This window comes from Pantherophis guttatus, chromosome 3 (genome assembly GCF_059756535.1).
Source record: "Pantherophis guttatus breed Tessera chromosome 3, ASM5975653v1, whole genome shotgun sequence".
NCBI classification, from domain to species: Eukaryota; Metazoa; Chordata; class Lepidosauria; order Squamata; family Colubridae; genus Pantherophis; species Pantherophis guttatus.
In genome coordinates this window covers 27,123,099-27,135,917 of record NC_142065.1, presented here as the reverse complement: position 1 = coordinate 27,135,917, position 12,819 = coordinate 27,123,099, and the positions used below count along the sequence as shown (strand labels likewise).

At 38.6% G+C, this 12,819-nt stretch overlaps 1 protein-coding gene and 1 pseudogene across 3 annotated transcripts; one reads left to right on the top strand and one right to left on the bottom strand.

The window, feature by feature from the left end:
* Positions 1-3,656: 3,656 nt before the first annotated feature.
* On the top strand, positions 3,657-12,819 carry TP53TG5 (TP53 target 5). 3 transcript variants are annotated; one of them, XM_060689562.2, is made up of 6 exons: positions 3,768-3,806; positions 5,338-5,367; positions 8,196-8,264; positions 9,832-9,968; positions 10,717-11,038; positions 12,674-12,819. In XM_060689562.2, exons 2-6 carry the CDS (start codon positions 5,344-5,346, stop codon positions 12,683-12,685), a joined length of 564 nt encoding a protein of 187 aa, XP_060545545.1. In that variant the 5' UTR covers positions 3,768-3,806; positions 5,338-5,343; the 3' UTR covers positions 12,686-12,819. The 3 variants fall into 3 exon arrangements, with proteins under 3 accessions (XP_060545544.1, XP_060545545.1, XP_060545543.1); XM_060689561.2 differs by lacking the exon at positions 5,338-5,367 and having other exon boundaries at positions 3,657-3,806; XM_060689560.2 differs by lacking the exon at positions 5,338-5,367 and having other exon boundaries at positions 3,778-3,858.
* Positions 9,162-9,794, bottom strand: LOC117663549 (large ribosomal subunit protein eL20 pseudogene; annotated as a pseudogene).

The window sequence follows — 12,819 nt, the reverse complement described above, 5'->3', positions numbered from 1 at the left end:
GGTTGCCCCTCTGATTTTAGATCAATCTTTTTTGTCTTTTCATTTGGGATCACTTGCTATTGTCCTTTTCCATACCAACTGTTTCTAACTGGGTGACAGAGGACAGGTGATTATATTGTATAGATGAAAAAGTGACAGTTTCAAGAACTCATGCTTGCACCCATGTTGGAGGAAAGATGTTAGGGAAACCTAAACGCTGTTGAACAAGAACTAGTCCACATGTCCACTGTAACTTATATATAATTTAGCAGCATGAGGAGGGTCACAGATCCCCTTCCCCAATCTTAGAACTAATAAGGTTGGAGTTATGTATGGATGGGAGATGATTTCCAAGATAGAGAAATTCTGGGCACATCTGGGTTTTACTGAATTTTCATGCATTGTTTTTGCAATCCTACTTACGCACAAGAGAGCTATGTATGGTTGTTAATGAAAGAATTATTTTTTAGAGTCAGAGCAGCAGTCATCAGCAGTGAATTGATTCACTGCCAGTTTAGAAGGTGGAATTCAAATTGGATTTTATTTAAAGCTGTCCTTCACAAAAGGAACCACATTGCCAAGTTGCCTGCACTTTTTAAATTCAGGAAGTGCTCTTGGAATAATTTGCTGAACATAATATACGGTTTTTGTCTAAGTATGTGTTCATGAAGCCCATTATTGTAGCTTTAACATTCTAGTCTCCATCCTCCAAAGTAGGAACACTCACCTCTGAGTCAAACCTTTCTCTTATTAATTTTATGGACATTTTTACATAGTTTTCTTAGCATAATATGGCAGGAGTTTGCCATCATTTTCTTCCAGGGAAGTTTTAGATTTCTCAATTTAACCTACTGCACTGCAGTGGTATATTCTGGCAGCCTACCAACCTATGCTAACCAATTAACAGTGCTAATTTTGTTTCATTTAGATCAGTGTTTCTCAGTCTTGGCAGCTTCAAGGAGTATGGACTTCAACTCCCAGAATTCCCCAGCCAGCTTCCTTGCTGGCTGGGGAATTCTGGGTGTTGAAGTCCCACATCATAAAGCTGTTGATTGCCTTTGATCTTAAAGCAGAAATATGACCCTTTACCCAACTTTCCTGTTGTAGAAATGTAATATAAATGTCATTCAAGTACTGCATCAGCTATCTGTGAGACACTTCAAGTGTTTATTTTAACAGGTTCATGAATCAAGATGTTAAATGCCAGACAGCGGGTGGACTAATCATTTTTATTACTTGACAGTTCTGTTAGAAATAAGGATGCAATCTTCCTTGCCTTATCTGTCCTGCTTTACCGTAGAGTTTCCATGGTGATTTTAATCTGAGCAACATTGCCCCCTGCTGATAAAATACCAAAGCATCCTGCATTTCGTAATAATTTCATGTTAATATTTTTAGTCTTGTAATCAGTTAAAAGAAATTCAGCTTGCTTGATAATCTCATTCCTTTCTAATCTCGTCATTCATTGCATCTGAGAACGATTTCTTTCTGTGCTTCTAAATAAGGTGCAGTGTCTAAAATGAAGAATGGGATGTCAGGACTCAATAGCACATGTGAGGCATGACTCCCAAATCTGTAGAAACATCTTTTTTTAAACAACAACAATAACAACGACACTCTACATGCCTAGGGTATGAATAATTGGTTAGCTCATTCTGCTCTAATTATGAAAGTAAACTATAATCTGAAAAAAATATTTTTGACTTTTGGTTCCAGCTGTCTCCCTATTTATTTGTTTTCCTCTCCTCTTAAACAAAGCAGGAGCTTCTTCAGAAAGATTAAATAAAAAATTTCAGGGGGAAATGCAGATAGAACACAATCTAGTAGTACCTTCTGAGTCAGAAGAAGCTAAATACAAGTTGCTGGGGAACAACTACCCAAGCATATGATCCAGGGGTGGGTTCTACTTACTACCGGTTCGCAACGGGATCGCGCTTGCGCGATCCCTTTGCTCGCACGCGCACCTTGCTTCTGTGCATGCGCAGAAGCTTCTGTGGATGTGCAGATGGCTGATGATGACATCCAGGGTGGTGGGTGGGGCCTCCCGCCAGTTTTACTACCGGTTCTTGAGAACCGGTCTGAACCGGGGGCAACCCACCATCGATGTGATCCATCCTGTTATCTGTGCTTTTGTGATTTCCTTTTAACCAGAGTGTATCCCAGAATGATTGAATGGGTGGTCCAATAGATGTCTTCTTATGCTTTTTCATACTGAACATCCTCCTTGCTCCCAAAAAACTATGATTTATGCCTGCAACTTTATTAAATTTCCTCTGGAAAGGCTAATGGTTACTGCTTAGTATTGACTCTAGCACACAGTGTTAAACTTGCGGCGTCACATTGCCGTCACATGACATATCGCAACGTTTTCCCAATTCACGGAGCTGGGATGGGCGTGGCCTGAGCATGTCGCATCCAGCCTGTGGGCCGCCAGTTTGACACCCCGCATGTCAACAGCTGAGGGTTATGTAATTGCCATCTATTATTGTACATTTTGTGCAATGATTACTTTGATAGATTTTTGAACTCTTGATTGTATGATAATTCTGTTTGTCAGTTTTTTCAATAACACTAATACCAAAACTGACTACACCTTAAAACCCATTTTTCAATATCAGAATTGAGTCCTGAAAGTAAGCAATTAAATGGCACCCTCAGGAATTCAGGATAAACATCTGGCAACTAGGCCTAGTGACTCCAGTCCCATCTTTAGGCATGAAAGGTGGCTTGGTGATCTTGGACCAGTTACTCACCTCAACCCAGCTCACCTCTCAGGGTTGTTGTTGTGGAGAAAATAGGATGGGGAAAGAATATTGTATGTGTTCACCATCTTGAGTTATTTATTAAAATAATTTAAAAGGTGGGTGAAAATAAATCAATAAATAAAACTTCCACTCTATCATATATTTCCTAGCTTTTCTCTTTGAATAGCCCCAATAAGAACAATCTGCACAAGACTGTTCTTCACATTTACAGCAAGTTCTTGACAACAGAGTACCCAGACAAGTGCTTCTAAAAATACCTCTGTATTCCAAAAAAGGTTGGAGCTGAGACTAGTGATTTAGAAGGTCTCATGAAGTCTAACTTATAGAAAAATTTCATAAGATCTTCTAAATCACCAGCCTAAGCTCCAGCCTTCTCCATAGACACTCCACATCTGAAGAACAATACACTGAGGCTGTCCTAATGTAATATGAAGCAGTTAGAGCTACTCCTTCCTTTGGAGAGCTACTGGTGCTCTCAATACCCTCGGCTATGTTGCCTCCCATCAAGAAAAATATTTGCATTTGTAGAATGATTTGGAAGGAGGTGTGATGCTGGCACTTCCTAAGCTTTGGCCCCATAAATCAGGGGTCTCCAACCTTGGCAACTTTAAGATTTGTGGACTTCAACTCCCAGAGTTCCTCTGCCAGCAAAACTGGCTAGGTTACTGCCTACTCAGCCTTAACCTAAAGCCAATCTGAGAATTCCCTTATTGGAATCTGTCTCAGCCTCTCAGAAAAACAACAACAACACCTCAGGTAATATTTCCAGTTGTTTTCCATAATCCTGCTCCTCCCACCCTTTTCTCCAGCACTTTAATTTCTCTGCCATTACTGTCATGGTTTCTGATGTCACAAAGAAATGATGTCACAGCATCTGTGCAGCTTGAACATCACTCATGGCTCCCCAAACCCAAGAGGCCCAGTAGCTTCTCAGAGCCAGAGGGAGCAATCACCTTTTCTCTCAACTATCTTGCTTATGAGCTACAGGCCCTCCTGTGAAGCTCTGGCTGAACCACCTGAAAGAAGATGAAGGCTGTTGGGAAGAAGAAAGAATGTCTTAATGTATTCCCTCTTGAGGCATTTTGAATATTATGGACCTAAGTTTCATTTGAAAGTTGATTATCATTTTAATAGCGACTCTAACAATTTCCAGTTATGGAATAATTATTTGTAACTTTGTAATACTAAGTTCTATTTGAAATATTTTATTGCATTATGGTTTTGTGCACTGATTTTGATGGGTTACGTACATTGTTCTTTTCAGAAGTAAGATTAATTAATATCAACAAGCCATAATGTTGTAAATGTGAAGAAGAGATGACCTTCCAGATGTTGCTTAACCATATATTCTGTGATTCCTCACCATTGGCCATGTTGCCTGGGGTTGATTGCAGTTTCAGTTAGCAATATTTGGAAGATCCTATGTTTCCCATCCTGGTATACAGGATTAAAACCTAAGTTATTAAATAACTAATAAAAGGAAGGAAATAACTTGTTCTTGGGGAAAAAAGCTAATGAATCATAGTATGCAAACTAATTTGCTAAAAATATCATTTTAAGGCAGAAACATTGAATTATCTTCTATAGAAGCAAAACTGAGAAAGGCCTCTTTCCACTGTTCCATCAGTGTTATATATTGACTTTAGCAATTTGCTGAACTAACAAATGATATTTGTCAATCTAACAAATGATATTGCAGCAATACTGTGTATTCCAAATCCTCAAAATCATGGTTCTTATTCAAAGAGCTTGATTATATAAATTGGATTATCAGCCAAAGGTGAAAGTCATTTGGAGACTTCAAGGGTAGAGGAGATAGCCAGAGTAGATGGTGGGTAGTATATACCATATGTCAAGATTGAAGGCCTTTCTGTCTCTACCATCCCATGCCTCAAAACTGAATGAAATTAAGCTTCATAAAAGTAAAACAGTGATTATGTGATATCCACAATTTGTAGGTCTCCCAGTTCAGGTCTAGAAGCTGTTTAGAAGAGATAGATGCTTCCAGTTGACTAAGATTTGACTGGTCGTTTCATTGATCCATAAGAAACACTTTACTGATACAGATGGTCCTTGACTTACTAAGCCCAAAATTTATGTTGCTAAGTGAGTAATTTGTTAAGTGAATTTTGTCCCATTTTATGACTTTTCTTGTCACATTTATTAAATGAATCACACTGCCGTTGTAACCTTAGTAACACGGTTGTTAAGTGAATCTGGCTTTCCCATTGACTTTGCTTGTCAGAAGGTCACAAAAGGGGATCCTGAGACCTTCTGGGACATTGCAGCCGTCCTAAATATGAACCACCTTGTCAAGCAACCGTAAATCACGTGACCACGGGGATTCTGCAATGGTCATATGTGTGAAAAATGGTCATAAGTCACTTTTTTCAATGTTGTAACTTTGAACAGTCATTAAATAAACTGCTGTAAGTCGAGGACTACCTGTATACACCTTGCCAATCATAAGAATGAGTAGTCGGTATCTCATAATGAGTATAGATTTTACTCCTCGTATATATCTATAGATAAGATGGACCACACATAAATAAATAAAATAAACCTAACTTTCAAAATTTCTCTTGGCAAACAGTTATAGATGGCACTTCCATCTTCTGCCAAGGTAATAGCAACTTATTGATGGAACTCTCCCTCTAAGGCAGCTCATATCATATCTATTTCAATGATTTTCAGATGCTAGATGAAAACATGGGATGCTTAAAGAAGCAGTCAGTGCCATTGGTCTTTAGGACATTTTTGCTAATTGTATTTCTCAAGTTTCTGCTATTTTTGCTTTTGTCACATCTTATTTTAATCAGGTTGGATCCTAATTTAGCTCTATTTTTGTCACAGACTTGCTGAAATGAGTGCAGCTACTGCCTGATATTTTTTAAGCCTATTTCTGATGTAATAATGCTTAACAAAATTTGGTGAATTTGGTGTCTTAATATTTCCAATGAGTTAGTCCTGTCTGTAATTTCTTCCACATGCAAGATTCGCACTGATCAATTATCAGTAACATTTGCTTTTGTCTCCATGTTGCCATGGAAAATGTGTGTGTGGGATTAGCAGCTTCTGCTTTAGAGGATACATTGGAAAAGCTGATTTGCAGCATTTTCTCTGAAGCTATTTAGCAATCTGTTTCCTACTCAAAGTCCAATCACACCCCACCTCCTGGATTCCATGACTTCCCCATTCTCTCTTGCATCCAATACAAGTCTCCTAGGTCCATCACAACACTGTCAAATTAACTATTAAGACTGTAGTTCTTCTCATCCTTATTAGTACCTATCTCTTCCCACTTATGGCTATATCCATATTGCTTGCATCTTTACAACTTACTGTATATTGTTTTTATTGTTTCCTAGTATGATTTGATTGCTTATTAGTATCCTATGACTATCACTAAGTGTTGTATCTTATGATTCTTGACAAATATATTTTATTTGTTGTTTATGTACACTGAGACCATATGCACCAAAGACAAATTCCTTGTGTGTCCAATCACACTTTTCCAATCTCTTCAAAAGATGGCACTGATGATGCTCTCTTAAACAGTGGGCAGTTAGGAATGCTTTTCTTAGCTGAAAAAAGGAAATGTTGTTAGGCATACATGGGTTCAAGGTGCACATTAGTTGCTTTTGGGGCAGGGTCTTTATTGGGCAGCTGGAGGGAGTGCTGGTCAGGTATATGAGCACAGCAATTGGGATGATGGTGTAATGGCATGGAATGGTTGATGAAGATAAAAGAGACAAAGCAATGACTACATAGAAGAACCATAAATGTGCATCTAAACCATTATATTTTTAAAGATAGAGACACTTTAAGAATCTTGCATTGGAGTGTGCAGCAAAATATTTGAATCAAAAGATAGACTGAAACAAACAAGGCAAATTAAATTGTATTGAACTCAAATGAGAAGGTAAACTAAGGCCAGAGTTTCTCACCCTTGACAGTTTTAAGATGTGTAGACTTCAATTCCCAGAATTCCCTAGCCTTCATGGCCTTTGGTCTTTGGTCACAAAGCTGAGCCATCTTTCTTTATTATGTCATGTATGTTTTTACTTACAGCTCATCTCCTGTAGTTTTATCCGACATGGCATCCTTCAAATATGCTGAGGATTGCCAAAACCAGGCTGGTTCAGAAGTCTGGAGTTTTTTTCAACAGAGCACCTTGTTGGGGAAAGCCATTCTATACAGTCATTTCAGAATATTTATAAGCAATTCTATAGCAAGTTTCATTAAAGATCTAGGACTTCATTTGCACCAAATATTAAGCTTGGATATTTTGAACTCTTTCATGCTATTTTTGGGAGGGCTATATAGTTTTTTCCCTCTTACTTTTGTTCTTTAGTTTTCCTTTGTGCAGCGAAGTTATAAACATAAACAATTACATTTTTTATTCTTATGAACCTTTTTCTGATTTGCCCTTTTTTCAGGTTTATCTTTCACTTTTTCCAACAAATCATGCTCACTATAGATGTAACCTAATTTGCAGCTATAGCCCTTTGGGTTAGTTTATGTTCCAATGTATTGTGTTAGCTCAGAAACCTGATTAACTCAACAACTGTGTTAAATTTGTGGGACACTTGTTCCTTAAGGATATATGTAATGCAATATTTGTGCTCTGCATTCATAGCATGTAAGATTAGAAGGGATAACTTGGGGATCACTGAATTCAATCTCTTGCACAGTGCAAGAATCCACTTTTATATCCTAAAAGAGGCTCTTTATGACAATAGATTATCAAACTCTAAACTAGCATGTTTTAATTCATCAAATTCTCAATAACTGTGAAAAGCCCCTGTTGAGTTCCATCTAGTTTGCTTACTTAGACACATAGTTTCCACAATTCTAAAATGATTTATCTAATCCATTACTCTGGCCAGTTTCAGATCTAGTAGATTTTACATTGAGGGTGCAGATCACAACCATTTTCATTCATCTGAGTTAGTTCTTATTATATTGATATCTATTGAGGCCACTTGGTTGTGTTTCACTTCTGAAGGCCCAAGATACACCCAGCCTTGAATACTGTGGATGTTGTAATCCAAGGACTTTCTAAGCATTGCCAGCAAAAACAGTTATATTGGTGTGATAGAAAAGAAAAATGATCAATTACACAATAGTAATAATATTTGCTTTATTTATTTGCATTCTTCTCATTAAATTTAAATGTAAATAAAATAGATTAAAATTATATTTTTGCCTTGGTCAAGGTTACTTTTCAGATTACAGTTGTATGGCTTTAAAAAGTTGTACTAATATGGGGTCATTTGATATTATAGAATTAGCCTAATTTATTGGATGAGGTTGTTCTAATACTTTATTGCTATTAATCATGTGTCCTTTTCTCTTATCCCTATAACTTCCTTCCTTCTTTCTTTCCTTCCTTCCTTCCTTCCTTCCTTTCTCCCTCCCCTCTCCCCCTCCCCCCTTTCCCTTTCCCAGATCATTGATGTGACTAATGAAGTACCACAGATAAGCAATTTAGTACAAGTAATAAGCCAACTCAAAAGGGTAAGATGGCATTTCTTCCTTTCTCCCTCAAATTTAATTTAGGTTAGATAGCTGTATGATAGCTAGGAATCACAATATAGGGGAGAGCATGAATGAATGAGGGACACAACCATCCCCCCCAAAGGATTTTCAGCAGTGGTGAAATACAAATTTTTTTACTATTGGTTCTATGGGTGTGGCTTGGTGGGTGTGGTGTGGCTTGGTGGGCATGGCTTGGGTGTGGCAGGGTAAGGATACTGCAAAATCCCCATTCCCTCCCCACTCCTGGGGGAAGAATATTGCAAAATCTCCATTCTGGGGCCAGCCAGAGGTGGCATTTGCCAATTCTCCAAACTACTCAAAACTTCTGCTACCGGTTCTCCAGAACATGTCAGAACCTGTTGGATTTCACCCCTGATTTGGGGCCAGCCCACTCTGGGGCCACCCAGAGGTGGCATTTGCCGGTTCTCCGAACTACTCAAAATTTCTGCTACCGGTTCTCCAGAACATGTCAGAACCTGCTGGATTTCACCCCTGATTTTCAGGGACTACACATAACCTGTGGCCTACTCTTGGTAAAATTATGAGTCAAATCCTGAATTAGGCAGAATGGTTTGGGAAGAAGCAACTTTTATTTGTTAGATTACAAAACAAAACAAATACCTCATTTCTTCGAGGTCTTATAGGATAGCAATGACATTTATATATCGCTTCATAGTGCTTTACTCCCCTAGGAAATTCACATCACACTGACATCTGGTGAGGTAAATTGGACTGAAAGACAGTGACTGGCCCAAGGCCACCCAGTGAATGTCTGGCTAATAGCAAACCCTCCACTCCTCATCCAGGATCTTTTGTTTTTTGTTTCATAAATGTTCAGAAAGAACAATATTGATATCTGGGACATATAAATCAAGCCTACATCAAGAAGAATGTATTTGGTCTCTTCGTGATGAAGCATACTGGTGGCACACCATTCTTTGTGGCAGTGGGAACTTAATTTTGACAGCAAATCTATATAAATTGTCAGCAGCCATCTCTTCCACCTTCATAATCTGAAAAGGATGAGCATAAATTCTATGATGTGTTCTCATATCATGATAGCACTGTGTAGCATCTCCAACAGTTGTCAGATCCTGACATTCCTTGTTCACACTGTTCGTACTGTGAGTTCCACTGTGAGAATCTCAGGGCAGCCTAATAACAAAGTTTTTCATCTTTGGAAGAGAATTCTCATAAACCTGTCCACAGTATACAATTTCCTCAGAATATTTTTTTAATCTTCTTAGCTGAATATAAAACACTAGAAATAGGATTTTGCAACAACATAGTTAGGAGCAAACCTATGCACCCAATAAAAAGTGGTGTTGGATACCCTGGACTAGGAAGGCATCTCCCAACATTTTCATACTCCCTTATGGTCTCATCTCTCTCACAGTCATCAGAAAGGCATTCAACTACTACAGTCTTAACCACTACAACACACTGGCTCAGGAATGTGGTCTATTGTTAAGGAAAACATAGTTAAGATCAGAAAACAGTAGAATGCATTTGCAAATTTACCTTGTTTCTCTCTGAACTCCGGTAGATAATGAAGAAATTGGTTCTACTCAAAATGTTCAAGAGCCGAAACCGCAGAATTAAGTGGCTTTGGGAATTAGCCAACAAATACCTGAAAATGCTAGTGCTTGAAAAGCCATCAAAGAGATCCACTTCCATTTTAGGGTAAGTGAGAATAATTGAGAAATTTTTGTGCATGCATTTTGCCCAAATGAGATAAAGTTGGATCATTAAAGTGAAATGTTTTTAAAACTTGCTATCAAGAAAAGTAAAGACTCCCTTCAGTTGAGCTGATGATAGTTTTCTTGGCAATAATATGGAAATGATTTGCATTATCTTATTCTGGGAATGTTTTTTGACTTCCTATAGACCCGAGATATCCTGGTGATTTCTCATTCAAATATTATTTCATTGTTGTGACATGGTTATTTACAAGCCAATTTATTATTTGACATTATGGTGGCCACTGGGTCTCAGGGAAGGATGGGAAAAACACATGATCAATTCAAGAATTGAAAGAGAACTTCATCTGGCTCTCCCCATAGAAAGCAGTAGTCCAAAAGATTTTCCCAGTTCAGTCAGAAAGGCCATGCCACAGATTTCAAACTCATTAGTGAAAATATACTATTTTAACCAACTTGATACTATCAAAATTTAGACCAGCCAATCTGGTAAGTGCAAGTGTACTGGGATTACAGCGTAATGTTGGCCAAGTTGGCTTAGAACTGTAGTCTTAGTACTTCCAGAGGATACCAGTCTGTGGCATTACATTATTAGTAAATCCAAATATCAATTCATTGGGTGGTTCCAGAGGAACAAACCAACAATTGTTTCTTCTATATTCCGTGGTAGAAAGACAGAGCAAACCAGAATGCAGATTCATAATAATGCTTCCATTCTGCTTCTATGACAGGATGAGCGTCTCCTCTGCAGATAGTCTGAGTTCTAATGCTGATATGGTCATTGAGCCTGTCATAGATATTACTAAGGTGTCTATTGACAAAGAGGTTGAAGATGATTGTTTCCCTGAGACATCCTTGAAGGCTTCAACCTCAGGATGTTATGAAGCACTCTGCTTGAAAGGCCTCCCTCACCGGTTCCACATGCCAGCACCCAGAATGCTCTGTAGACCTTCAGCTCTGAGATGGACCAAGCCCTGCTGCACCAGATCGTGTAATGAGTCTCTGGAGCACATCATCACCATCAATTATTCAGAATGTCAGAAGTCATATTCTGTGAGCAACCAAACTTCAATTATTGTTGCCTAGGGTACAGAGTCTCTTAAAGAAACTCAGGCCTGCCTAAGAAGCCAGTTTTTGTCTAAAAGTCAAGCTTGAGTATCTTTAGAGTCTTGTCAATAGCTTCAGCACTTTACTCTGAAGCAATCAGGGAATATTTCCTGGTTGGTACAATGTCTCTATGGTGATTCCCATCCTGCTTACTCTTGAAGTGAACAAGGTTAGAGACTCAGAAATTGTATAAACAGCACGTTTCAAAGTGCTCATCTTATCTAATCGATTGAGAGGAATTGGATTCATAAAGGTAAGGGGGGGAAAGCCACAGCAATAGCTTGGGGTCTATTAGAAATGAAAACACAATGTTGTGGCCCACCAGCGGCCAGTGGAGCTGGCAGTAGAGTCAGACAGTGAGGAGGTTGGGGAGGAACATGGGTCAGTCCTGGGGGCTGGGGAAAGCTCGGACGAGGGCTATGCGTCAGAGGCAGAGGGAGATAGACAGTAGCAAGGCAGAGGAGCAGGTGGAGCCCATTCCCAGTGTGCACATGTGCAGAGCTGTCAGAAGACAAGAACAACTCAGAAAGCAGGGTCGACTTGTAAAGCCACATCTTGGAGATGATTGGCCCCTCCCATAGGAAATAAAAGAGGAGCGAACATGGAAGGGGCTTTTGCAGGAAACAATTCGTTCATTCATTTGGTCATTTAAAGAGTGGAAAGTTCTGTTTGTGACTTTAAGAGACTCTGTGCCAAGTTTTGCCTTACTCTGCATTTGGAAACAAGTTACATGGCAGCTTATCAAGTGAGATAAGGGAGCCTAGGTCAGAACACACAAAGAACAGAGTTGCTGACCCAACTGGCAACCAAAAAGGGGAATATCTTTGCCTGCTCAGATTGAGGAAGCACATTTACAATTTCATTTCTTGCAAGACCTTTTGCATGGAATTAAAACAGAGAGAGGCTATTTCTTTGGGACTGGTGGTCACAGCTAAATTTTGAGAACATCTTGTAGTCATTCTCCCACAAAGAATTACATTGGGTCAAGGCCAATTCCTCCCTCCATCAATCTCCCCTCCCACACACACACAACATTTAGCAGAAAGCGAACTGGTGGGGTCCTTCTCATTGACTTCTCTAGTTCTTTCTCAAGACCATTGCTATTGATCTCCAGACAACTCATTTCTTTTTCTTTTACCAAGTTGATTCACATCCAAACAAAACTGAAGATTGGGCTTTAAGTTACCTCCAGTTTTATTTCTTAGGAATATCTCTCAGATTTATGTGATATTGTAGGACGAAGCTTTACTCTGCAAGGTGGTAGTCTTTTACATTTTTTTAAAGTTAAAAACTAGTTGTTGTTTTTTTTAAAAAAAAAGATAAATAAAATCAGGTGGGTTTTTCTCCCCAGATTTAAAAGAAAGGCTTTGATGAACATCTTTGGGATGATTAATAGAGTGATTTTTATAGGTCTAAGTAGGTGGAACATATGTTTGCTGCAGGCAAAAGAAAAGAACAGAACAGGAGGGATTAAATTTCAACATTAATACTAGTAATAAATAGTAGCAGTGGTATAATTTTGGAACCTTGGTTTGAAAGTCTCACATGTGAGCATCCTTATTACTTTTTTTCTCTTTTAAGAAACTGGCTTGACCGGACTGACGCTCATTTCAGATGCTCTGAAGATACTGTAGTAAGAAGAATCCTGAAGAGATAGATCTATTAAGTGCCCTATTAACTCATATTCCTGCAATAAATGGGATATTGATCATCCTTCAAACACAAAA